The following is a 22,846-nucleotide window of genomic DNA, read 5'->3' as shown; positions in this document are numbered from 1 at the left end:
ATTTGTAACTCTTCTTTATTTATTCTCACATTTATGTCCTGTATTTGTTTATAGAAAGACAGTTGATTTCATTCTGATATTATTGTTTTTTTTTTATTTTTTTATTGTTTGCTAATGGTTTTCAATAATTACACAGTACAACGGAATGTTTCCGTTAAACACTCCGAAACGATAGATGGCGCTGTTCAACATTTCACTTTGTTTACTGACGTGTTTAGAAAGCGCAGAAGGAGTTACTGCGATGAAAACAAAACGACGCTCAGAAATTAACCCTTAAATTTATTTAAAAAAAAAAACTATATCTCTTTCCTTCTGGAACGCAATCCGTTTATTTTACTTTAGCTTGTAATAGATTTTTTCAAGCCGACTTTGAACGCCTGATAGGGACCAGCGTTTTTCTTTGAGCACACTTGATGATAAATTGCCTATCTAGCCTCTAGCTGTCAGCTTTACCGTTAGCTTAGCTCCTTCTCGCACTGTATTGTTTTGTGTTCCTTTCTGGAGCCACTTTCGTCGGAAGCAGGTGCTGATAAATTCGAGACATGTCGGAAGATTATGAATTCAGCGAAGACCCGAGCATGATGAGAATGGAGGAGGATGGGGAGGGCAACTGTGACGATCCCATGTCCGCCTCTGGGGACTGTGGCCTGATGGGAGGAGAGGCCGACGGATCGAAGATTGATGCTAGTAAAAATGAGGAAGATGAAGGGTATGTTTACGGTGACTCGACTCATATTTACTGTTTATAAAATGTTAATATAGTTGAGCAGTATGTCATAGTTTGTCACCTACTTGGATTCCTAATGACCAACTTTTTCTGCTGGCACCTAAACATGTCTGGAGGAATAAAAAAGCGTCTGCGTTTGTAATAAAATCCAAAAACTAGTGTTTTATACAGCTTTACATACAACAGTTAGTCTGCACGGTGCATGGATGGACTTGTTTTGCTCCTTAAGGATATGTTTGATAGGAAAATCAGTCAAAGTCATAAATTTGCCAGAAGCAAATGATTATTTTCTATAATCAAATTCATAAATTTACAATATTCAAACTAGGATTTTCTCTGACATTACAAAGTCACATTGCTACAACCATATTTATTGCATTACTATCCACTTTGCCTTTTGCAATTACATTATTATTAATGTAGTGACAATTGTGGTACAGTAAATAGTGCAGCACTAAAGGAAGTGGACTGTTTTGTTAACAGGAAGATGTTTGTTGGAGGGCTCAGCTGGGACACAACCAAGAAGGACCTGAAGGATTACTTCACAAAGTTCGGGGAGGTGGTGGACTGCACGTTAAAACTGGACCCTATGACCGGGCGCTCACGGGGCTTCGGCTTCGTGCTCTTTAAAAATCCAGAAAGCGTTGAAAAGGTATTCTTGTGCTGCCAGAGGCTGCGCTTTTCTAGAAATTCTGTTGTGCTTCTTAAATTTGTAAAGCAAAATATTCAATTTATTTATTTTTTTACACTTTATTTCTTTGAAGCCTAGTTTGGCCTTACTGTTGGTGTTATTGGAAATATTTCACAATGGAAACGTCTCAAGACGTTTTTATACCATCTTTGCAGTGGAGGATGCATTACTGGAGCTCATTTTCCACTTAGCGCTTTTGCTAACTTTGAGAACATTTAGCGCACTTAGCTTCCACCGATGAAATTTTTCCTGATAAGCTCTAAAGTGCTAATTTACTTTGTTGCTTTATAAAACTTTAGTTGAATAAAGTTCGACATCTGTGTTGAAGTTTTGCTTATTGATTGTTGTGTTGTTTGTAGTACTTCAAGGGCAGATATAATTTCAGTTGAAGTTAGCATTTTGACATTAGCCTATGCTAAACATCATGTTGGTGTTACACTTTATCATTATCTTCTGCTAAATATCATGTTGGTTAGCATTTCATCATTATCTTCCGCTTAATACCATGTTAGTGTAGGACTTTAGCATTAGCTTTGGCTAAGTGTTGTGTTGGTAGCGCTATAGTGTTAGTGGAACTAATATTTATAAGTGTTTTAATGTTTGCTCAGCTAACTTTTTAGCTAGCAGTGCCCATTACTGAATCTCTGCAGAGTTGCATTTATTTTCTTTGTATTCATTTTTTTTTTTTTGAGAATACATCCACCGGTCTGCTATAATACTAGTGGAATGTATTTGGTGTTTTCTTAAAGGGGTTCTTATGTTAAACATGCCTTGAAAGGCTCTATTTTGTTTCTGCTGTTCTATTTGCTTTCTTTCCATGTAGGTTGCCTCACAAAAGGAACACAAACTCAACGGGAAAGTGATTGATCCCAAAAAAGCAAAGGCCATGAAGAGCAAGGAGCCTGTGAAGAAGATCTTTGTAGGTGGGCTGTCCCCAGACACGCCCGAAGAGAAAGTCAGAGAGTATTTCGGTGCCTTCGGAGAGGTTTGTGGTCTCCTAAATTACAAATGTTCCTGTGTTATTTTTCTTAAACCCACTGGCTGCCATGACCGTGCTGTAAAAAAAAAAACCAGGTGGAGTCCATCGAGCTTCCCATGGAAACCAAAACAAACAAGCGGCGGGGCTTCTGCTTCATCACCTTCCAGGAGGAGGAACCAGTGAAAATGATCATGGAGAAAAAGTACCACAATATCGGGCTCAGCAAGGTTCCATCTGTCTTTTTTTTTTTTTTTTTTTTCTTTTAGCTTCATAAATACCCGTGTAGCAGCGTCTTTAAAAGGTACAATAAACAAGTGTGATTGGCTCCCTCAGTGTGAGGTGAAGGTGGCCGTGTCCAAGGAGCAGTACCAGCAGCAGCAGTACTGGGGAGGCAGAGGAGGGTACTTGTCCAGGTCTCGAGGGAGAGGTGGGGGTGAGTTTCTCACGGCAGACCTCCAGCTCCACCTGGTGGTCAGTTCAGGGAATGGAGCAGAAAAGCAGCACATGACCCAAAACAAATTTATGAGAACTAATCTCATAATTAATAATGTTTGAAAGGAAATTTTGCTTACACAGGTTTCATAGTCCATTTTATTTTATGGTTTGGGTTCTGTGTGGTTTTTATTTGCTTTTTAATTTATTTATTGTCTTTAGGTGTTTTGTCTTATTTTTGATATTTAAGATGTTCCATTGCTAAATGTTCTTACCAAAATTAAAGCTTATCAGTCTTTGAGAGGGCGAACTTGCATAATTTTTGCCATTAAAGGCATTTTACTTGAAAATGTTCTGAAAGCAACAATATTATTGATTATCACGATAATTTCTGGGAAAATGTGTTGTCCGGCAGAATCTGCTGTTGTGAGAAAGGAATAATTACTAAATTTAATCAGTTACCGCACTTATAAGAACGTCCTATTATTCCCATGTATACTACTCTGAATGTCGTGCTTTGTAATATAATCTTTGTGTTTTACACTTAAATTTAAAAATTATGTGGTTGAATCATAGAATTTCAGCAGAGCCACAGCAAAAATGCATTTTTTTTTATTATTTGTTTTAGTTGTTGCTAAAATAATGTTCATATTTGAAGTTTGGCAGGCAATAAACAAACAAAAAAAAAGCATATAGATGATCTTCTATTAATACATTGTAATCTGTGTTATGTGTCTGCAGGTCCCAACCAAAGCTGGAACCCGGGTTATGGTAACTACTGGAATCAGGGATATGGGAATTATGGGAATTATGGAAATTATGGTTATGGCAATCAAGGATATGGTGGCTATGGAGGCTGTGATTACTCTGGATACAACAATTATTATGGATATACTGACTACAACAGTGAGTATTTGTGGATATATAGATACGTGCATTGCCGTTGCCAAGGTAACACGGTGTGACGGCAGGTTGTGGCTGTTGCAGATCAGTCTGGTGGATATGGGAAGTCACCACGGCGTGGTGGTCACACCAACAGTTACAAACCGTATTAAAGGGACAAACCCTCCACCTCCAAGTAGGTACGTACCACCAACCGCATACTGAGCACCGTTGAAAAACTTCAATTAGCTTTTTCTAAAAAAGAAAACTTTGGTGTTTTTACAATATTTGTGTAATTTTGTTGTTCTTTCTTGTTTTTTTTCTTAAGTGCTTTACAGTAGTGGTAACGTAAAAAGGCTCTTGTGACAATTATTGAAGAGCAGCCGAATCTTCTGCTGCCTTTTTGTTTTTTTGTTTTGTTTTTTTGTTGCAATCTTCTCTTTGTTGTTGTTGTTGTTTTTCTTCGTTTTAAACCGTAAAGTTAACAGGTAAACTACTGCTACTACAGTAAATGGATGCCAAAGTTAAGGATGTGCAAAAGGAAAACAGAAAAAGGAAAAAAAAAAGAAAAAAAAAAGAAAGAGTGTGTTGTGTCCTAACTCTGACATACCTTGTTTGTACCTGCCAGCGGAGCTTCCTTGCAGGCCATGAGCTGACTCCCAGATACTCTCAGGGCCCGCTCAATGCGGACCGGGTATGAGAAGCATACGCTCTCGAATGCTGCCGTTTGGTATGGTCTTACAACATCCTGTATCCGCATTTCTAATCTTAAGAGAAAAAAAAAGGGGACACGTCCTGCTTTGTCATCTTTCTTTCCATTTGTTTCCTTTATTTATTTTATAAATATATATCTCTATTTTTTTTTCTGCAACTGTCTTTTGTAATGTAAGAATTTAAAAATCTACACATGTAATTGTGGTTTTTTCACAGGCCCTTACTCCCCCACAAGTAACGATTGATAACGTTTGAATAAATAACGATTTGCTTTCCTAAAGGATACATTCGTCATTCTCTGGATTTTCCAGTTCCTAATGTTAACATATGTATTTAAAAAAAAAAAATGCTTGTTTCTTTATTTAGCTAAAGTAGTCCATGAGCTTAAGCCTGGTTTGGACTCTACTGTGTTGGGGGATAAAGTGCTTTTAATTTGTGTAAATGTATTGTTCTTGTTTTTGTTTTACTGACAGCGATGGAAAAAGACTCCTCTTTTTGTTAATTTTCCCTGTAACACATTTTCTTCTTATATCCATTGATTAAAACACACACACACACACACACACACACAAACTCAATCAAAATGTCACCACAATTCCAGAAATTTGCATGTAATGCTCACCATAATGTGTATCTTTTGACCAATCTGAACGTATTTATTTTTAATTTTTTTCCCCATTTAGTATTTTGACTTCTTCGTCAGGATCCCAACTTTAATTCACACACATTTTAAAGCTGTAAAACTGTTAAAAATAATTGCTTTTATCACGTAGGCTGTTTAAAAACAGGGGAATCCTGTCTTTCTTTAGTAGCTGAAGACTTGTCGCTCATCCACGGCTGACTTGTTCCTGTTTGTTTCCCGCAGGCTTCGGCGGCGAAAGCGTCGGCCACAGAGACGATCCAGCTGGAGACATGGCTAGTTTATGAAAGCAAAACGAAGACTGCTTTGAACCCACCGTACATTTCTCCTGTATTTACCCAAGTCTTTCAGTGTCCTTTTTTTTTTTGTTTTGTTTGTTTCTTTTTGCATCCGTTTAGATCGTTTCGGGGTCTCCTCACGTCCTCGTTTTTCCTTGGTTTGTGTGAAGTTCTCGCTGCTTCACGTCGTCCCGACCGACGCTTGTAGAGACGGCAGCAGAGAGACGAGATCACAGTTTTACCTACTTTATGGTGTTCATCAGTCATATAATACAAATATTCTTACAGAGTTTGACATCCATAAACGTACATTATATACATGTGATGTATCGGACATTAAAATGATCAAAATAATAATAAAAAAAAACCCCAACAACAACCAAACAAAAGCTCTCGTCTGTGTTTGTTGAAGAACATGGATCAAATTGGTTTTGCGTTCATCTGGAGTGTCACGGTTTCATGCCAGCAAACTTAATTATTATTATATTCAATCTTTCTTTTTTTTCTCCCACAACTTCACATTGTCATAGAGACCTTAATGGATTGCCATTCGCTGTTTAAATTTAAATTTACATACACATCTCTGAGATATGAAACAACACGTTTTATGTGTGCAAATTAGTTGTCTGGTGGCGACTGCCTCCGCTTTGGGGGGTGAGGTGAGGTCAAAGGTTAAATGACTCGGGTGGCAGCAAGGATTATGAGAATCAGGATGATCAGCACAATCACGCCGATTATGATCATCATTTTAACGTTCTTCCACCAGTACTTCCGGGCGACCCGCGTCGACGTTCTCTGGAAGGAGTCGGCCTGAAAAAGCAAAAGAGCGAATTATAACGAACCTCTTCTGAAGGAAGGACCTTTGTCAGGGTTTGAGAAAGTATACACTTGGACTTTTTCCTTGTTTTCTAATGTTACAACCACAAACTTCAGAATGGGATTTTTTTGTGATAGACAAATATTTTTTTTTCCATCTTTCTACAGATGTTTTGAGCACGTCCTCTACCTTTTTTGAGGCTGAAACAGCCTCTTTGCAATCACCCTAATCTTTAGGTTCTTGCGAAGTTTTAAGTCGGACAACTTCAAAACGTTTAGCGCTTCCAGTGTTAGCAGGGTGTCTGCACATTCTTAAAAAGCCTTACTTTTTTAAAATTTGAAATTAGAGTCATAAAATGTCCTATATTCATAATTAAAAGTTGACATTAAATACGTTAATTACAGGTCTTTTTTGGCACCATTGGGATCGATTTGACAGTGAAAATGGGTTTTAAGAGGACACGGGCCGCGCGGCATCCTGCGGGTCTTGAATTTTGTGTGGCAGGGCAAAATATTTAATTATTTAATCTCTTATATTTACTTTTTAGCTACTTCTTGCTAGCTGCTAATATATCCTCGCTAGTTAGCTCTCACTCGCTGTGACCTGCCGATACTGCGTGTTGGTCTTAACGACGGCTTCATCCGGTAAATATACTCCACCTGTTTTTGAGGCTTCTTATTGTGAAATACGTAAGTACCATCATAATACTTCTGTTTCAAAACAACTGCATGATAGTTTGCTGCTTGTGTACATGAATGAAGCAAGCTAATGGGTTTATAGTGCAGGACAAGTTAGCTTCCGTCTGCATAGTTTAGAGTTTTTCACTTTAGCACCTCAAATGGTTGTAGCAGTGGTGTCCAAAGTGTGGGCCAAGGGCCTTTCGTGGACCATGGAATGATTTTGTGTGGCCCCAGACAACAAGAATGATACAAACGAGCTCTGGTGCCGATGAATTAAAATCTTATGAATTTTAGGGACCTGTAGTATTTTTGTCTTGTACTTTGCAGACTTTTTGCTTTCGATTTTGTTGAATAGGAAGCAAGTCCACAAACATTTAGCAACTTTTACTTGGTGCACCAATTCACCAAACTTGACTGACTTCTTTTTAAAGAAAGACAGAAAACAATCAGCCTGCAAAATGTAGGAAACTTCACATTTACAGATCCATGTGATTTAGAGATCCAATTTCTTTATGAAGCTTTGCTCATTTTTCTAAATGTTTTGTTTGTTTCATTTATTTAAGGGAAAAAAATAAATAAATAAAATGTTTGTGGCCCTTTTAACATGAGGTTTTTGGTCCACCTGGCAAAACGTTTGGACGCCTCTGTTTTACTAAGATTAAGTTCTGTTGGAAAACTGGTTCATTTGGGTTGGAATCAGGAAAAAAAAAAGCTTCTTCTGCTTGGTTAATTTTCCAGCGCAACTCTAAATTTCTAAAAATGATAATTTGGGCATGAATTTATTTTCAGTGAATAAAGGAAATGCAGCATTCTGATAGGCTGCCACTGGCCGCCGTAACCTTAGCTGCTAATCAAAGCAGCCAAAGGAAACAATAGCATTTACAAGAAGACACAATGGTGTCTGCTGCATTGGAGGAAGTTCGGATGTTTAGTTTGGAAGTGGAACTGAATGAAATTTGAATTCCTCCTGTGAGAGTTTGGTGCTGTCTCACCAGCCTCGGCTTCCATTTTAAACATGGCCGCTCGTCACATTGGGCCAATAATAAACTGCTTTGTTTACATTCTGACTGTTTTCATGAAAATAACACAAACAGCACTGTACTGTCACTGTTGGCGATAATGAATCAGCAACGTTTGAATACATTAAAATACAGGAAAGCATGATAGCGCATTAAGGAGTACATTTCCTGCAAAGAGTCTCAGGAATTGTGTAGAAAGAGCAAGGTCATTTCTGAGATTAATCTCAAAATTTCTATGTTTTTTGGTGGAGACTTACTCCTTTTTTTTTCTATCTGCTTTGGTTCTAATATTGTTGTAGAAAAGTACGGTATACCATTACAGCTAAAAAAAAAATGCTGTTATATGGGATTCCCAGCATGACACTGTGCTGTAGTTTGACCTCTTTTTCCTTACATATGTAAATTATTTAATCTAAATTAATCTCAAACTGAAACGATTACCATGACAATTTGTGATGTTGGAATCTACTCTCTTTCGGCTAAACAACTTAAAACGTATCTTTGTTTTACAGTTTAAAGTGCTCACATCGTGCCAGTGCAACCAACATCTGTTTTCCGACGGTCAAAACAATCAGTATGATTACAATATTTTGCCTCTAGAACACCTGCAAAATAGAGGGTGTAATAAAGTAAAAAGTGCGTGAAAAGAATTTCCACCTCACTCCTACAACCCTCGATGCTTTGCATAAATTTCGTGGCTTACTTCCGGATAACCATTCTAACGTGTGAGCTATATCTCCCTCTCGTAGAGCAAATACAGATTAAATCTGATTTTTGAAGAAGTAAAAGCGTCTCCACCTTAAAATTTGATGGCATAGCCAAAGCTGTACCTTCACTCTTAAAAGATTTGGTGAATATCTGACCTCTGATTATGTTGGTTGGGTATTTAACTCTCGCTATGAGCAGAGAAGTGAGGTAAAGTACGATTTCACTTAAAGCAAATCTGCTAGCAGTACAGAACTGGGCATTGACTACACTGAAGTGTCTGCATGCATTGATGAGTCCTCTTAAATTAAAGGAAGTACATATTATGTAACTTGTTATTTCTGAACACAGTATCATAGCTGATCTCTTAATCATTTTTCGAGCTAAGCATTTCTTCTCTGCTTATCGGTCGTAGCTGAGCTGAAGGTTTGTGTGTTTTCTTTTTTCTTCTCTGATCTTTTGCTGATAAAATGAATCTTCATTCATTTTATCAGCAAAAGATCCTTAAGCCCGACCAAACCTGAATCTGATCACAGAACGAATCAACATGTTCAACACACACTTCTTACACGTGAAGATGTGAATAGCGCCGGGAGGAAAAATGATGTTTGTAACTGTTTTCATATCAAAACAAACCAAACGAAGGAGACATTCAGCAGTGCGCTCTGCCCCCGTTGGATTGAGATTCAGATTAGCTTTACTTTGGTAAATTTACAACAATTCAAAACAGGAAAACAAAATCCAGTGTTATTTTACAAGCCAATAGTTCACCATATTAATTTGTCTTTGGAATCATTATGTTCTATGGAAACACCCAAGTGTCAAAAATCTATCTTTGGATTTGAGGTCAGAACCACTGACATCAAAACAACTCCACTACATGATGCTGCCATCACCGTGCTTGTATATTTTCTCTTTCTTTTCTTTTTTTTTCTCCTCAATGTTCTTGGTTAGGAAGGCCTCTTTTTGTGTTGGATAAATAAAACATTTCTATCCTTTTGGAATAAGAACATTTTGGTAAAAAAAAAAAAAACATACATAATTCAAACCCTCAGATGAACGTGACATTAATTTGACGGCGTTCCAATCCACAAAAAATCCAAAGTTTTCATTTTTGCGTCAAAGAATGTTAAAACACATCAATTATGTTGCTGTTTCTGAAGGGGAAATTAAGTTGGAAATTAAACAACTTGAATGCAGCTGTCCCTGTATGTCTGCGATTATTGGGCGATGATGTAGGAAGAGATTTAAAACTTCCCTAGCACACCCAGGCTAATTTGTATTGAAATGTAACTTGATCTGTGGATGCTAAGCCCTGTGTGGATACAAGAAAACACTCTAGTAAAAACATTCAGGTTAAACGTACAATATAAAATATATGCATTTGTAAATTTAGTACAACATATGCGGATTGATAATTGACCATCACATAATTATTTTTTTTAAAGGATAATCTGCATAATGCTGTTTTTCTTTTTTACTGCATCATTTATCCTCTGCTATCCTCAGTCACATAATCTAGATTATTTTTAAGCTATATTCTATATATTTTTTACCATGATAATATCAACGTGAAAACTGATTTCTATAAAATCATGACAAATAAGAATATGCACCATAAAATGAGTGATTGAGTGACTGTTTAAAATGACCGACCCAATTCAACAGAGGTCCAGTCAAATGGTGCTGGTTGTCTCACAATGAGTGGACTGCAGAGATTGTCTCACAGGTGACTATAGTTTAAAGACTAGTAGGTCCATTCGCTGGTTAGTCAGTATCCATGGCGACTAATTTTCTCTTAAGATTGTGTTGTACTGTACTACTGTACTGTTGCGTTGGTTCTTCACCAGTCAAAGCTTTATGGGAGAGTGGCAGTGACAGACATTTCCGTAACAAATGTGCAAAAATCTTTGTCTATATTCTGCTAATGTAAAAAAAACAAACAAAACGACACGATTTTGCGATTGTGGCGTTTTCATTAAATGAGAAATGTAATCAAAATCACATGTGAATAAGCTTGTTCACGTGATAAGTCATTAAAAGTCATGACAGCGACAGATGCAAACAGCTACATGAGAGATAGTCATAATAGTTTAGTTGTGGAGGTAACAATCTATCAGACATCAGAGGAGACGATGGCGTCTTATTCAGGTGTTGGAGCGACAAGCTCCGCCTACTTGGGAGCGGCTACGTATGCGGCGTTTTGGGGAAAATTGTAGTTGGTTATTTTCTAAAAGAGCGATGGATTCAACATGTTGGAATGATGCAACTTTTTATGAGTTGTACGATGCTGCACATCGTACGAAAGAGCCAAAGACAACCTGTTAGAAGAATTCTTTTATTTAGGTTTGTCTACTTATGAATTTATTTTGAAAGGTTATGTTTTCATATTATTATTCTGTGTGATTTTTACTTAGCTTCTTACTTAGTTTATTTTCTTTGTAGTACATCACTAACTGTTTTTTGGATGTTGGCCTGGAGGCTAGAAACATTTACACATTCCTGTGTCCTCAGCTGATTTGATCAATCTACTATACATTCTTGTCTTTTTAGCTACTGTGGTCCTTGGCTGATTGTTTTATTAGCTTCCTGTGAAACTGATTGGTAATGGTCAGCCTCGTGTCCTTGTAAGGGCATGTCAACAGAAGGTTCCAGATCATCCTGTAGTTAAGGTCTTTGATCCATTGTCTGAAAAAGCCAACCTCCTTCTTTGTAATCATAATAAAAGGCAGTTGGGGACTGAGAGCCGACGGAGTTGATCCCGGACGAGCCCCCAAAATGTTGGGTCTATTTTAGTTCCTTGCAGGTTAGGAACTAAAATAGACCCAACACAACCCATCCTCCTCCTACTACTTCCTGTTGTTTTCTTTGTTGTTTTCTCCAGTAGTAACATCCGGCTGCTGATTATGTGACTCATATGATGCGAAAAATGTGTTCTCATTACAGTTTGACATCTGTTTCTTTCTTTGAAGCAGATGTGGTTTTGTAATTTTAAGTTGCGTAACTTAATGGTACGTGAATCATAGAGTAAGCGGTTTAAGCTTCCACTTCATTTTTTTATCTCGTACTCACAGATGCTTGGAGGTCGTCCGTCTTCCCGATGAGGTCGTCTATTTTGTCGCCCCTCTCCAGCACCTTGTTGATGTTGTCCTTCAGTATAACTTTAACTTCATTGACCTGACTCTGGACCTGGTCGAACGTGCCGGAGGAGGCCGCGGCGGCCGGCTGAGGGTTCGCGTCAGCCTGTACGGGACACAAACGGTGGCGACCGTTTTCAGTTGTGGCTGGGGTCAAACATTTAACGGAAACTGAAAGTCTCGCAGGCAAAACCACACAGAGGAGCTCCTGCCGTGGGTTCCTCTTCCTGGTACTGTTCTGTACAGGAAGCGCTTTGACGCCTGACCTATTTTCAACTGGATCTGTTTGACATAAACTAGCTCTAAATCACAAAAAAAAAAAAGGTAAACTGAGTCGAGCTGAAAACCGGGGACCCACTTAAAATATGAAGAACATCCATTAAAAATAAACCCTAAAGGAAACTTTTGTGATTAAAAAATAAAAAGTTTACACTTACCATAGTATCTTTCAATCCCAACGGATCAAGCTCAGCTTCATATGAATCAAATCAAACAAAAGCCCTCCAGCTGCAGTCCCACCTGTGTGGTAAACAAAAGCAGGGGATCTTCAGGGTCCTTCTTCTTCTTCTCTCACATGACTCACACAGCCTGGGCTGAACAAATTCTTGCTAAAGGTTGAGCCTCCGCTCAGTTATCCATTAACCAGCAGTCGCCTCAATCAAACTCTCAAAATGGTTTCAGAGCCGTTTACCATCACCAGCAAAAGAATGAGAGCAACTCTGCCCTCGTTGAGGCTGCGCTTTCATTTCCTGCTTCACAGAAACAGAGCTGCTGCATGTTCATTACCAAGACAAGAACAGTTCTGTAGTAGTTAAATGAGGGGGGAAAAAAAGAACTAGTTTGTTCAACACATCTCTTAGTTGCATATTGCTACGTGGTTTTCTTCTTTTTTTTTTGTTGTTGTTTTTTTTACATACCATCAGCTGTTTGGAGAGGATCCAGGCCGGCGCTCTGCTGATATGTCCGGGCAAAGGGCTGTGTGTTTTCGACACAGGCAGATTTGCAAGGCAATGAAGGGGGGTGAGGTGAAGTCACGCTCTTGCTCCACTTCATTTCCTCATCCTGCACGGCGGCGGCGGCTCGTCATTTCAGTCGCCATCAGCTTCATGCAGACCAACAGTGAAGCAGGAGTTTCTCTCTGCTGTAGTTTCTACCTTTTTAGGTTTTACTAGATTACACACTCAGTTATGTATTGTCTGATCTTTGTGACCCGGCTGTACGTAATGGAAATAAATATGATAGTTATTTTGTGAGCGGTTTGTATCTTTGACCTCAATCTTTTTTTTTTTTAGAAGCATGAATATTTTTTTTTTCTTGGTTTCATGTGTTTATTTGAAACAAACTATTTGGTAATCGTGTATTTTTATACACTTCCTTTGCGATTAAGATTTTTCTTTTTTCTTTTTGACAATTTGTGGAGATAAATTGCCACAAGCATTCTCAAATCTTGCATGTAATTTAATGAAACTCTATGTCACTGTGTTTGTTTTGCGCTGTTTTCCAGTTTGTTTTGGTTCTGATTCACATTTGATTCCCACTGAATCCTAAAAAATGTTGAACTATGAAGCATGAAACCAAAAAATAACTCCGTTACCTCATGAATGCTATTTAATGGAGTCATGTAACCACGTTTCCTTACAGCATATTTCGAACACCTGTTTGTTGCAGCTTTGTGCCTCTTTACACCCTGATCCAAATTATTATGCAAGTGATATTTTCTCAGATTTTCCTAAATGCTCAATGCAAATGATGGTCAGTATAATTTTCAAGTCATGAACTATTACAGTGTAAATCAAATTTTACTGAACAAAACTCCCCATGAGAACAATATATTTAAAAAAAACTAAAAAAACTCAAAATGTTCCAAATGATTATGCACAGCAGATTTTCTAAACATTTTATGGATTATAAAGAAGTGCAAACGGTCCATCTTTGAATGTTCAGCATTAAGTGTTGACAGGTACTAAAATCAAAAGCTGTTTCAATCAAAAACATCTTAACAGACAGAGTTACATGTTAACATAGAACCTTCTTTGATATCACAGAACAAATCTTGATCCATTGAGTTTGTGGAAAGTTTCTGCTTGAATTTCTCTGCATGATGTCAGAAAACCTTCCCAGAGCTGCTGTTTTGATATGAACTGCATTCCACCCTCAGATCTTCTGCTTGAGGAAACTCCAAAGGTTATCAATAGGGTTGAGGTCAAAGGTCAGAGGAGGATGGTGACCACACCATGAGTTTCTCCCCTTTCATGCCCATAGCAGCCAATGACACAGTGGTATTCCTCGTCATGATGAAGATGATTTTGCTACTGAAGGTTCAGCTCTTCTTTTTGAACTATGGAAGAAAGTGATCAGTCAGAAAGTCCATATATTGACTGAGGTCATTTTCACACCTTCATGGACTCTGAAGGGGTCGACCAATGATTCTCTCCTCATGATTTCAGCCCACAGCATGACTCCACCACCTCCTGGCTGATGTCACAGCCATGTTGGGATGTGGTGTCCATCCACCACCAATCCATTACTGCGTCCATCTGGACCATCCAGGGTTACATAGCAGTCTGTTTGATAATTAATCTTCATGTGTGGCTGGACCCACTGAGACCGGTTCTGCTTGTGAGTTCTGGTTCGTGTTGGTCCAATAGTAGGTTGATGGACCACAAGCCTCTGGAGGATCCTCCACCTTGAAAACCAGCTCATCCCAGCTCATCCTCAACTGTTTGCTGCTTTGTAAGGACATTTTAACAGCTGCTCTTATAATCCCATGTATTAATCTAACAGAAACCTTCCTCATTCTGCCTTTATCTGTACAAACTCATCTTTGTTCTGAATCAGCCACAAATCTCTTAAATATCTAATGTTTTCATACCTTCTCATACGGCACCTTAATCAGCAGAGATCCTTTCTCTTTCCCATATTGATTGAAACCTGTGGCCTGCTTAATAATGTGGAACATCCTTCTTAAGTAGATTTCCTTTAATTGAGCTCACCAGACAAACTAATCAACCAACTCTCTGAAATTAATTAGAGAGATTCAAAAAGCCCTGAGACACAAAACCATCTACAAATTTATTAGCACAACAAAAACTTAATCTTTCTGACACTTAAATCCAATTTGAATAATAATTTGGAACACGATGCATATAGTTCCTGAGCTTTTTTTTTTTTTTTTTTTAAATCAATTTCCTTTTGTAGTTCTGGACCTGGTTTGCAACAATTTTCTGTCTCTACTTGTTGCTCTGTTTTGGATGGAAGCCCATTTCTGCCATGAAAGAAAACAGAAAACCCCACCAGGAAGTCGTGTTTTCAACTTTCAAAGTCATAAATTTAGACTTTTAATCATAAAGTCATAATTATGAGATTGACAGTCGTAATTAAGAGCATAATATCTTTGACAGTCGAGACTATGACAAAACTCAAAAATCCTGACTTTAAAACTTGTAATTATCCTTAACGGCGATGTTTACTGTAATGTTTGGGGTTTGTCTGTAATATGGGAGGTAACATCGGCTTTCTACAGTTTGGGTTTTTCACTTTCGTTTTGATTCTGAAATCTGGGGTTTTCCAACAGAACACTAAAGCAAAAAAAAAAAAAAAAAGACAAATCCTGTTGTTTTTGGCTATTCATTATTCAAGACACAATTTTCCAGTTATTACATACTTTTAATATCCTTACTCCAAGTGGCCAAAGGTCAAACTAAATTCTCACCGTCTTTGTTCTGAAATTCAACACAAAAATTCATTTTTGTTAAATCAAAATGTGAATGTGCCTTTTTTTTATTTTAATTTGCTCCATAAGAAACTAAAACATGTACAATTTTATTTAAGCAAACAACAAAGCCAGATTTGTGTGAAATTGACCTACAAATTGTAGGAAACTTCAACAGGGTCTCACACAAGCTTGTTATTGTTATGACACAGGAGTACAGCTGGTAACATTTTTGGGATGATTTGTTTGTTTTCTGGGCCAGAAAAATTTTATTTTTGTCTAAGGTCAACAACTTGAGTGAGACATTAGTCAGTCTTTCTAAAGCACTTGCTGTTTTTTTTAACAGGTGTCCATTTACACCAACCTATGGAAGAGGATAAAAGCCACTGACAAAAAAAAAAAAAACGAAATAATAATAATAATTCTAACTTTAATCCCAGAATATTTTTTTTCCACAATTCATTCGTTTCTGAATTTTGACTTTAATCTTCTGAAATCAAAAGACACTAGGTTAAAGTCAGAATTTTAGGAAAAATTTCTTTTTTATATATACTAGCCGTGTATGTTTGCAGGCCATGATTCCTCACTTCTAGATTTCAGTCCAGAAACCGCACAAAGTCCTTCAGAGAGCAACACATGGCAGCCCTGGTCTGTGTACCATAGTGAGTAATATTACATGTATTTTACTGTCGTAAAAATGCTCTGGTTCCAGTTAAACGTATTGTAAAGTGTAACACCACAGCGACACCTAGCGGCTCCTTTCCTGACAAACATTCCTGGAAGGTGTTCAGCCATCAGCCTGCAGGGTTCGGAAAGGCCCTGAAAACTTTCACCGAGATGATTTGTAGCAGCTCATTTCCAAAGGAGCGCTGAAGCAAAAGTTGACCCGGCGGTTTTATCCTGCTGATTTTTATCAAAACCAACCTCCACACTTAGTTAAACATTTCTTTTTACAGCCACTACGGTCATAATCCAGCTCTATTTCTTTCCTCTTTTTCTTTTTTTTAACTCTGCGTCGCCACGTTTGAACTCCGCTAAACCTGCGTTTCTCTTCAGCAGAGATGAACCCCAGCAAAGGAAAGCGCAGCGGGAAGACTTTTCTGTTCACGTCCGAGTCTGTGGGGGAAGGACACTCCGGTACTGTACCCACTCAAGCTTCCGCCGACCGACACAGCACACACACTCACACACACACACACGCAATGGCGAAGGAAGGCTGCAGAACACACTGTCTGCACATGTGCGGATTCGGTCGAGCTGTTCTGAAAACGATACTGCATGCGGAACAGCAACTTGCTAACTTCACGTTAGTAAGTTGAAGTCACTTCAATGGCACTTAAAGACGACAACGGACTAAACATTTAGTATATGCTACAAAATTTTCATATGAAAGAAAGTTGAATGGGAATGGTTCAGAACATTTGTATGGAGGTTCAAAAGTGCCAACTTTTATTTAAATTTTTATTATTTTTTTGTACATATTTGTTAAAACTGGCACCATTTTGTGACAGATAATGAAAAGATCCTCCGCCTCCTCCGTTTGAAGAAATCCATTGCTTCTGGTCAAAATAAACAAAAAAACAATCAGAGCCAGGAGGAGGGGCTTAGCGCTGCCAATCACCCTCACAGACTTGCTGCTAAATGTGCTAATGGCGGAGAAATAACTCACCGTTACAGGAAAACCGTTTATCTGCGTTATCCGTGACTGTAGCAAGTAGCATTAGTAGACAGAAAGTTAGTGAGGTGGGGTGGGGGCACGATTGACAGCGCTAAGACCCGCCTCCTGGCTCTGATTGGTTGTTTCTAGTTAGCACTGGGAGAATTTAGAGGTGCTTGATTTTTTTTCCATAGATTATTTGTCTCATACCGTACTGTCACGACATAATGACAGTTTGAACAAATATGTAAAAAAAAACCCCATATATTTCTATAAAATTTACATACTGCAACTTTAAATAAAAAAAACTAAATAATTGAATGATTGCTTTAATGACTCAACAATTAAGCAAATATAGAATTTATTATCTCAGTGAAGGACATATTTATTTCTCAAAAGTATAGTTATTTTAATTGTCAGTTTTGCCTATTAAAAAGTGTCCATTGGGCGGGGTTAACGTCTTTATGCAAAATATATGGTGTAAAGTGGGCTTACAGGTTAACCAATCAGATTTATTTGACAAGCCACAGAGGCAGTTTAAGTTGTCATGATGCAATAATTCAGATAAAAATACTGAAAATAATTATTGACATAACCACATGTGATTTAACAAATATTTATAAAATTTGATTAGATCATTATTCATCGTCTACACCTGCATTTGTAGTAATAGTAATTTCTAATACAAATGATTTGCTTACAATAATATAAATGTACTTAAGTTGTTACAGTAATTCATAACTATCAGTGTTTTGCAAACCAGAACTAAATGGTTTGCAAAACCTTTTTCAAACTTGATGTCTTTTGTTTCTGCAGATAAAATGTGCGATCAGATCAGCGACGCCGTCCTGGATGCTTACCTGAGTCAGGACCCGGACTCTAAGGTGGCCTGTGGTGAGTCTGAACATCACCGATCTCATAAATGATGTTCTCTAATCATCTCTCCTCCTGTTCATCTCATCTCTTGTGTATATTTTTCCACCCTTTTTAGCACCATTTGAAACAAACAACAACAACAACAAAAAACACAGCAGCGCTTTCATTTATTTCTGTGCTTCAGTTAAACACCCCATAATCCTTTGCTGCATCACTATCACAGTCACATGACCGAACAAGTACCACACGACCAGCTGCCTCCACGAACACAAACAGCAACGGGACGGAAATAAACATTGTTTGTTAACATTGGCTCAGTTAACTTATGAAATCGATACGATGTGGATTCCAATATATCGTGCATTCCCTGTAGAATACTGTTGTTGGCATCGGTGTTAAATTTGCTTATTAAAAAAAGGTTAACTTTGGAAACTCTGTCACATTAAGCAAAAGCTGAAACGTAAGAGATTGGCTAGCGATAGTGGAAACCCTGATCATGTGTTGAAATCCTGATTCCAGAGTGTGTGGCAAAGACTGGCATGATTTTACTGGTTGGAGAAGTGACATCTAAAGCCATCGTGGATCTCCAGTCCGTCGTCCGAGACACCATCAAGAAGATCGGCTATGACGACTCGTCAAAAGGTATCACGTGGTTGACTCATTCGTGGACGTTTGCAGGTATGTCCGCAGAAAGTCTGGCAGCAGCTCAAAAACCCGCTGCTTGTTTTTGTCCTCAGGTTTCGACTACAAGACCTGCAACGTGCTGGTGGCCCTGGAGCCGCAGGCCGCAGAGATATCAGACTGTGTTTTTGAAGGAAGAGATCAGGAGGACATCGGGGCTGGGGACCAGGTTCAGTATCTGACCTGTACCTGATACACAGAGAGTCCGAGCATCCTCAAAAAGTCTTACATTCATGTATCAAAATTAAAGCCTTCAAATGTCTTCAGTTAATAAAAAAAATATTAAAAGTCTTAAAGTTGTTGTGGCAGGACTACTTAATCTCGTATATTCTCGTATCCTCAATGCGGTTGAGGCTACCGCTGAATAGCTGCTAATATACCCTTATTAGCATGCTAGCCAGCCAGCTTTTTTGTGTCTGTCATGGATAAGTGCAAATTTATTGCCAAATAAAACTTGACAACCACAAACAAATAAAAATTACACAATGCCAAAACCGTAAATAAAACGGGTTATGAAGTCTTTCTAAACAGATATGCCCTTCAAAAAGTATTAATCATCAGAATGGACGTTTTTGAGCTCATCTGAATTTATTGTGAGATTAATTGCTTATTGGGACAGGCTTATTAGTGGTAGGACCATCAAGTTCATTCGAGGGCCTGAGTCATGAATGAACTTGATGAAAGTGTGTTCAAACAAACAAAAGACGCCCAGAAAACAGGAGCAGGCGAGGAACAGCAGAGCTTAATGGAGGAAACAGTGACAATAGAACCAGAAGAGCTAATTACAGGTGAGTGGATGCAGCTGGGGAAGGATCAGGTAGGGGCAAATCAGGAAATGTCAACAGATCTATAATGGAAGGCTTCAATCAAAGCATATCCATCTATTAGTTTTCGTTAAAGTCCAGCCCAAAAGGCATTGGGCACCTTTAATTACATGATGTTTTTATTTCCAGGGCCTGATGTTTGGCTACGCCACTGACGAGACAGAGGAGTGCATGCCTCTAACCCTCCTACTGGCTCACAAACTCAACCACAGGATGAGGGAGCTTTCGCTTAACGGAGAGTGTCCTTGGATACTACCAGACTCCAAGTCACAGGTGTGGAAACTCACCCTTCAGCGTTTTGTGTCTTTGTTCTGTTTTCGTTAGCCCCGTTGTCTCTGTCGCGGTCCGTCAGGTTACGGTGGAGTACCGAGACAGCGAGGGCGCCCTGGAGCCGCTTCGCGTCCACACCGTGGTCATCTCCGTGCAGCACAGCCCCGACATCACCCTGCAGGAGATCAGGCACAACTTGATGGAGAAGGTGGTGAAAGTTGTCGTTCCTGTCAAGTATCTGGACGAGAAAACCATCTACCACCTGCTGCCGAGTGGCAAGTTTCTAATGGGAGGCCCACAGGTCGGCGTTGACGCAACTACAGGCTTGACAAATCTTTTCTTTTTAAAACGCAACATGTTGGGGTTATGCTATCTGTGCCTACAGGGTGACGCAGGACTCACGGGACGTAAAATCATCGTGGACACCTATGGAGGTTGGGGCGGCCACGGAGGTGGAGCTTTTTCCGGGAAGGACTACTCCAAAGTGGATCGGTCAGGAGCCTATGCAGCCCGTTGGGTCGCCAAGTCTCTGGTCAAAGCGGGGCTGTGCAAGAGGGCCCTTGTTCAGGTGAGACCCACCCAGTGTTCCTGATAACTGCAATAGCAATGGGACGCCGGGTTCCCCTTAGAAAAACCTACGCCAAGCTTGGTAGTGAGGGCACTAGTGCAGTCCACCATGTTCTTATGTAAAAAAAAAATGTTGAAAGTTACAAAAATTCAGAGGTATCATGTATAATTGGTGAGCACTTCCCCGATGCGTCAACTATGAATCTCACATACCCCATCGTTACTGTCACTGGTCCTGGTGTGTTAAAAACTCAGTTTAATATGAAGAATTGACGCTTAGCCTGTTTGCCTGCCAAGCTTATAATCCACTTTGGGGAAACCCTGTGATGGAAAGCAATAACAGGAGCTGTGTTTCAATTACAGATGTGCACAAGACCTTGTCAATATTCCGCTAACGACAAAAAAACACAATGTCGCAATTACATAAGAAACGCGATTAAAATCACACCTGAATACATTTGTTCACTCAATAAGCTGTTAGAAAACATGCCGCGGCATCGTCCTTCTGACTTCCTGTCATCTTCTGCTTGGCTTGCGCCAGTGGCAACTTCTGGTTGTTGGTCATGTGACTCGTGCGGTGTGAAAAAATGAACAGTTTTGCAAATTAAACCAATTTAAATAGAGCTAAAAAACAAACGTCTCATCCTTGCGTCAAATCTTTTTTTATCGATAAATGAGTTTATTTCGAAATTGCCATGTTTCCAGTAAGCAGATTCATTTTGGAAAGGCCAAATAGTGCAATTCTATGGTCAGTGGAAACGCAGCTCGTGATGCTTTCCGTGGTATTCCTCTCAGATCTCGTACGCCATCGGCGTGAGTCACCCGCTCTCCATCACCGTGTTCCACTACGGCACGTCGGACAGGGACGAAGACGAGCTGCTGCAGATAGTGAAGAAGAACTTTGACCTCCGACCTGGAGTCATTGTGAGGTACATGAAGTCCGTCCCACCCCCCCAACCCCATCACGTAAAAGCCCTGAAATAAAAGCTGTGCATGTGACACCGTTTCCTGTCATTTACAGAGAGCTGGGACTAAAGCGGCCGATTTACCAGGCCACGGCCTGCTACGGTCACTTTGGAAGAGAAGAGTTTCCATGGGAACAACCAAAGAAACTTGTGTTTTAACTCAAGATATTAACAGATATGCCCAAGATCATTAGCAAAATACGTTTAAGTGTTGATTTATTTCTTTGTTCACTAATGAAATCACAGATGAAGATTTATGTAAACCGTTTAATGTACAGTCGTAGACACACTATGAAGGTCTGTATGTCTAGCATATTCTTAAAATGTCTTAAATTCACGTGTCTAAAATCAAGGTCGAGAGAGGTCTTAAATTAATTTTAAAAAATGTAAGTAGGTCTTAAATTTGTTAATCATAGGTCTTAAATTTGTATTCTATGTAGTTTAGCTTTTCTGTCAGGCAAACATTTGCGTCACACGCAGACATCGTCATTTCATTCTGTGACTTAGCAGAACAATTAGCGTTCTGCTAATAGTTAGCGTTAGCTAAAATAGGAAATGGTAATGAACTCATTTGACATCCTGTAAATGGATTTAATGATGAGATTTTTTCTTCTTTTCTATTTTTTTGAACTTTGAATAGATTTTATTGTGACCTGATTCTTGTTTGAAACTTCACCACAACCTTCTCCCTGACCCGTCCGCCGTCCTCCTTGAGCTCCATGTTCTCCCGTTTTTTTCTAATAAACCTCTGAAGCCGTCACTGAACAGCTCTTATTTTACTGAGTAAATTGCAAGCATGGAAAGACTTTTTTTTTTTCTTGCAAGTTCAGCTCTGTATATCCTCCACCTGTAGATGGTGCTGTTGCTTCACGCATGAGGGATACGTCGAACCTTTGACCTTGATGCTCCGTTCAGTCATCAGTCATTTGTAGCTGTTGCGTTTAAGGAAACTGATGCACACTGACCAAACAGTTAGATCAGCTGCCTCCAAGAAACTGTGACTCGTAATGTGACGACATGCTGAGTTCACCATGCACACGTCAAATATCATCTGTTTTTCCAAGTGGGAGAAAACCAACCACACCTCTGAGAGCATTGCGTAATTCATCCAACAGGCTGTTGGGAGTAGCAAGAGGATGCTGCAATGTTGTCAAGAGGACTGAACTCTGTGACATGTGGCGAAACATTGTGTGAGACTGAAACAAAATGGAAGCAGTTGTGAACCCTGGTGAGGATGTTGAGGCTTTTCCCCTTCAAAGGTGTGTCCAGACTTTAACCGTGAAGTTAAAACTTTAATTTAAAATGTTTTTTTTTCTTCTTCCGTTTTTGTTAATTTAGTTTTAGTTAACCCTAATGGCCTCGTGACGTCGTAGAGCCAGAGTACTGGCGCCAGCAGTGAGATCTTCTACCTCTCCTGATTACTGGAGACACTTTTTTTTTTTTCTAGAATACCTCTGTCAAAAAAAATAATTATTCCTAATTTTCAATCAGCAATTCGACGGTGTTTAAAAGGTAATTGAATCCTGATGCGGGGACAATTATTCATCATTTAAGATTATTTGCATTAATTGGAAATATTAATGGGTTCTTTTG

General features: G+C 39.0%; 3 protein-coding genes across 7 annotated transcripts; 2 read left to right on the top strand and 1 right to left on the bottom strand.

Annotated features, from left to right (window-relative positions):
- Nucleotides 1-209: 209 nt before the first annotated feature.
- Nucleotides 210-5,727, top strand: LOC122819740 (heterogeneous nuclear ribonucleoprotein D0-like). 3 transcript variants are annotated; one of them, XR_006368653.1, is made up of 9 exons: nt 210-709; nt 1,211-1,379; nt 2,242-2,403; nt 2,493-2,624; nt 2,731-2,830; nt 3,571-3,735; nt 3,817-3,911; nt 4,340-4,441; nt 5,291-5,727. XR_006368653.1 is itself a non-coding variant. In XM_044096724.1 (8 exons), the coding sequence occupies exons 1-7, from the start codon at nt 543-545 to the stop codon at nt 3,882-3,884; spliced, it is 963 nt and encodes a 320-aa protein (XP_043952659.1). In that variant the 5' UTR covers nt 210-542; the 3' UTR covers nt 3,885-3,907; nt 5,291-5,727. The 3 variants fall into 3 exon arrangements, 2 of the variants coding, with proteins under 2 accessions (XP_043952659.1, XP_043952658.1); XM_044096724.1 differs by lacking the exon at nt 4,340-4,441 and having other exon boundaries at nt 3,817-3,907; XM_044096723.1 differs by lacking the exon at nt 4,340-4,441.
- si:ch73-234b20.5 (uncharacterized protein LOC449923 homolog) lies at nt 4,765-12,880 on the bottom strand. Its single transcript, XM_044096725.1, is given in 4 exon segments — nt 4,765-6,153; nt 11,637-11,807; nt 12,619-12,720; nt 12,722-12,880. Coding segments are annotated over 4 exon segments (444 nt in total). The 5' UTR covers nt 12,755-12,880; the 3' UTR covers nt 4,765-6,015.
- On the top strand, nt 6,172-22,013 carry mat2al (methionine adenosyltransferase II, alpha-like). 3 transcript variants are annotated; one of them, XM_044096722.1, is made up of 10 exons: nt 6,172-6,804; nt 16,473-16,550; nt 17,887-17,964; nt 18,466-18,588; nt 18,684-18,796; nt 19,581-19,724; nt 19,804-20,022; nt 20,107-20,289; nt 21,084-21,217; nt 21,310-22,013. In XM_044096722.1, the coding sequence occupies exons 2-10, from the start codon at nt 16,475-16,477 to the stop codon at nt 21,410-21,412; spliced, it is 1,173 nt and encodes a 390-aa protein (XP_043952657.1). In that variant the 5' UTR covers nt 6,172-6,804; nt 16,473-16,474; the 3' UTR covers nt 21,413-22,013. The 3 variants fall into 3 exon arrangements, with proteins under 3 accessions (XP_043952657.1, XP_043952656.1, XP_043952655.1); XM_044096721.1 differs by having other exon boundaries at nt 6,172-6,849; XM_044096720.1 differs by lacking the exon at nt 6,172-6,804 and adding an exon at nt 12,697-12,721.
- The last annotated feature ends 833 nt before the right edge of the window (nt 22,014-22,846 follow it).

Source organism: Gambusia affinis, linkage group LG17 (assembly GCF_019740435.1).
Source record: "Gambusia affinis linkage group LG17, SWU_Gaff_1.0, whole genome shotgun sequence".
NCBI classification, from domain to species: domain Eukaryota; kingdom Metazoa; phylum Chordata; class Actinopteri; order Cyprinodontiformes; family Poeciliidae; genus Gambusia; species Gambusia affinis.
The sequence above is the reverse complement of the archived record's forward strand: the minus strand, read 5'-3'. Positions and strand labels throughout refer to the sequence as shown.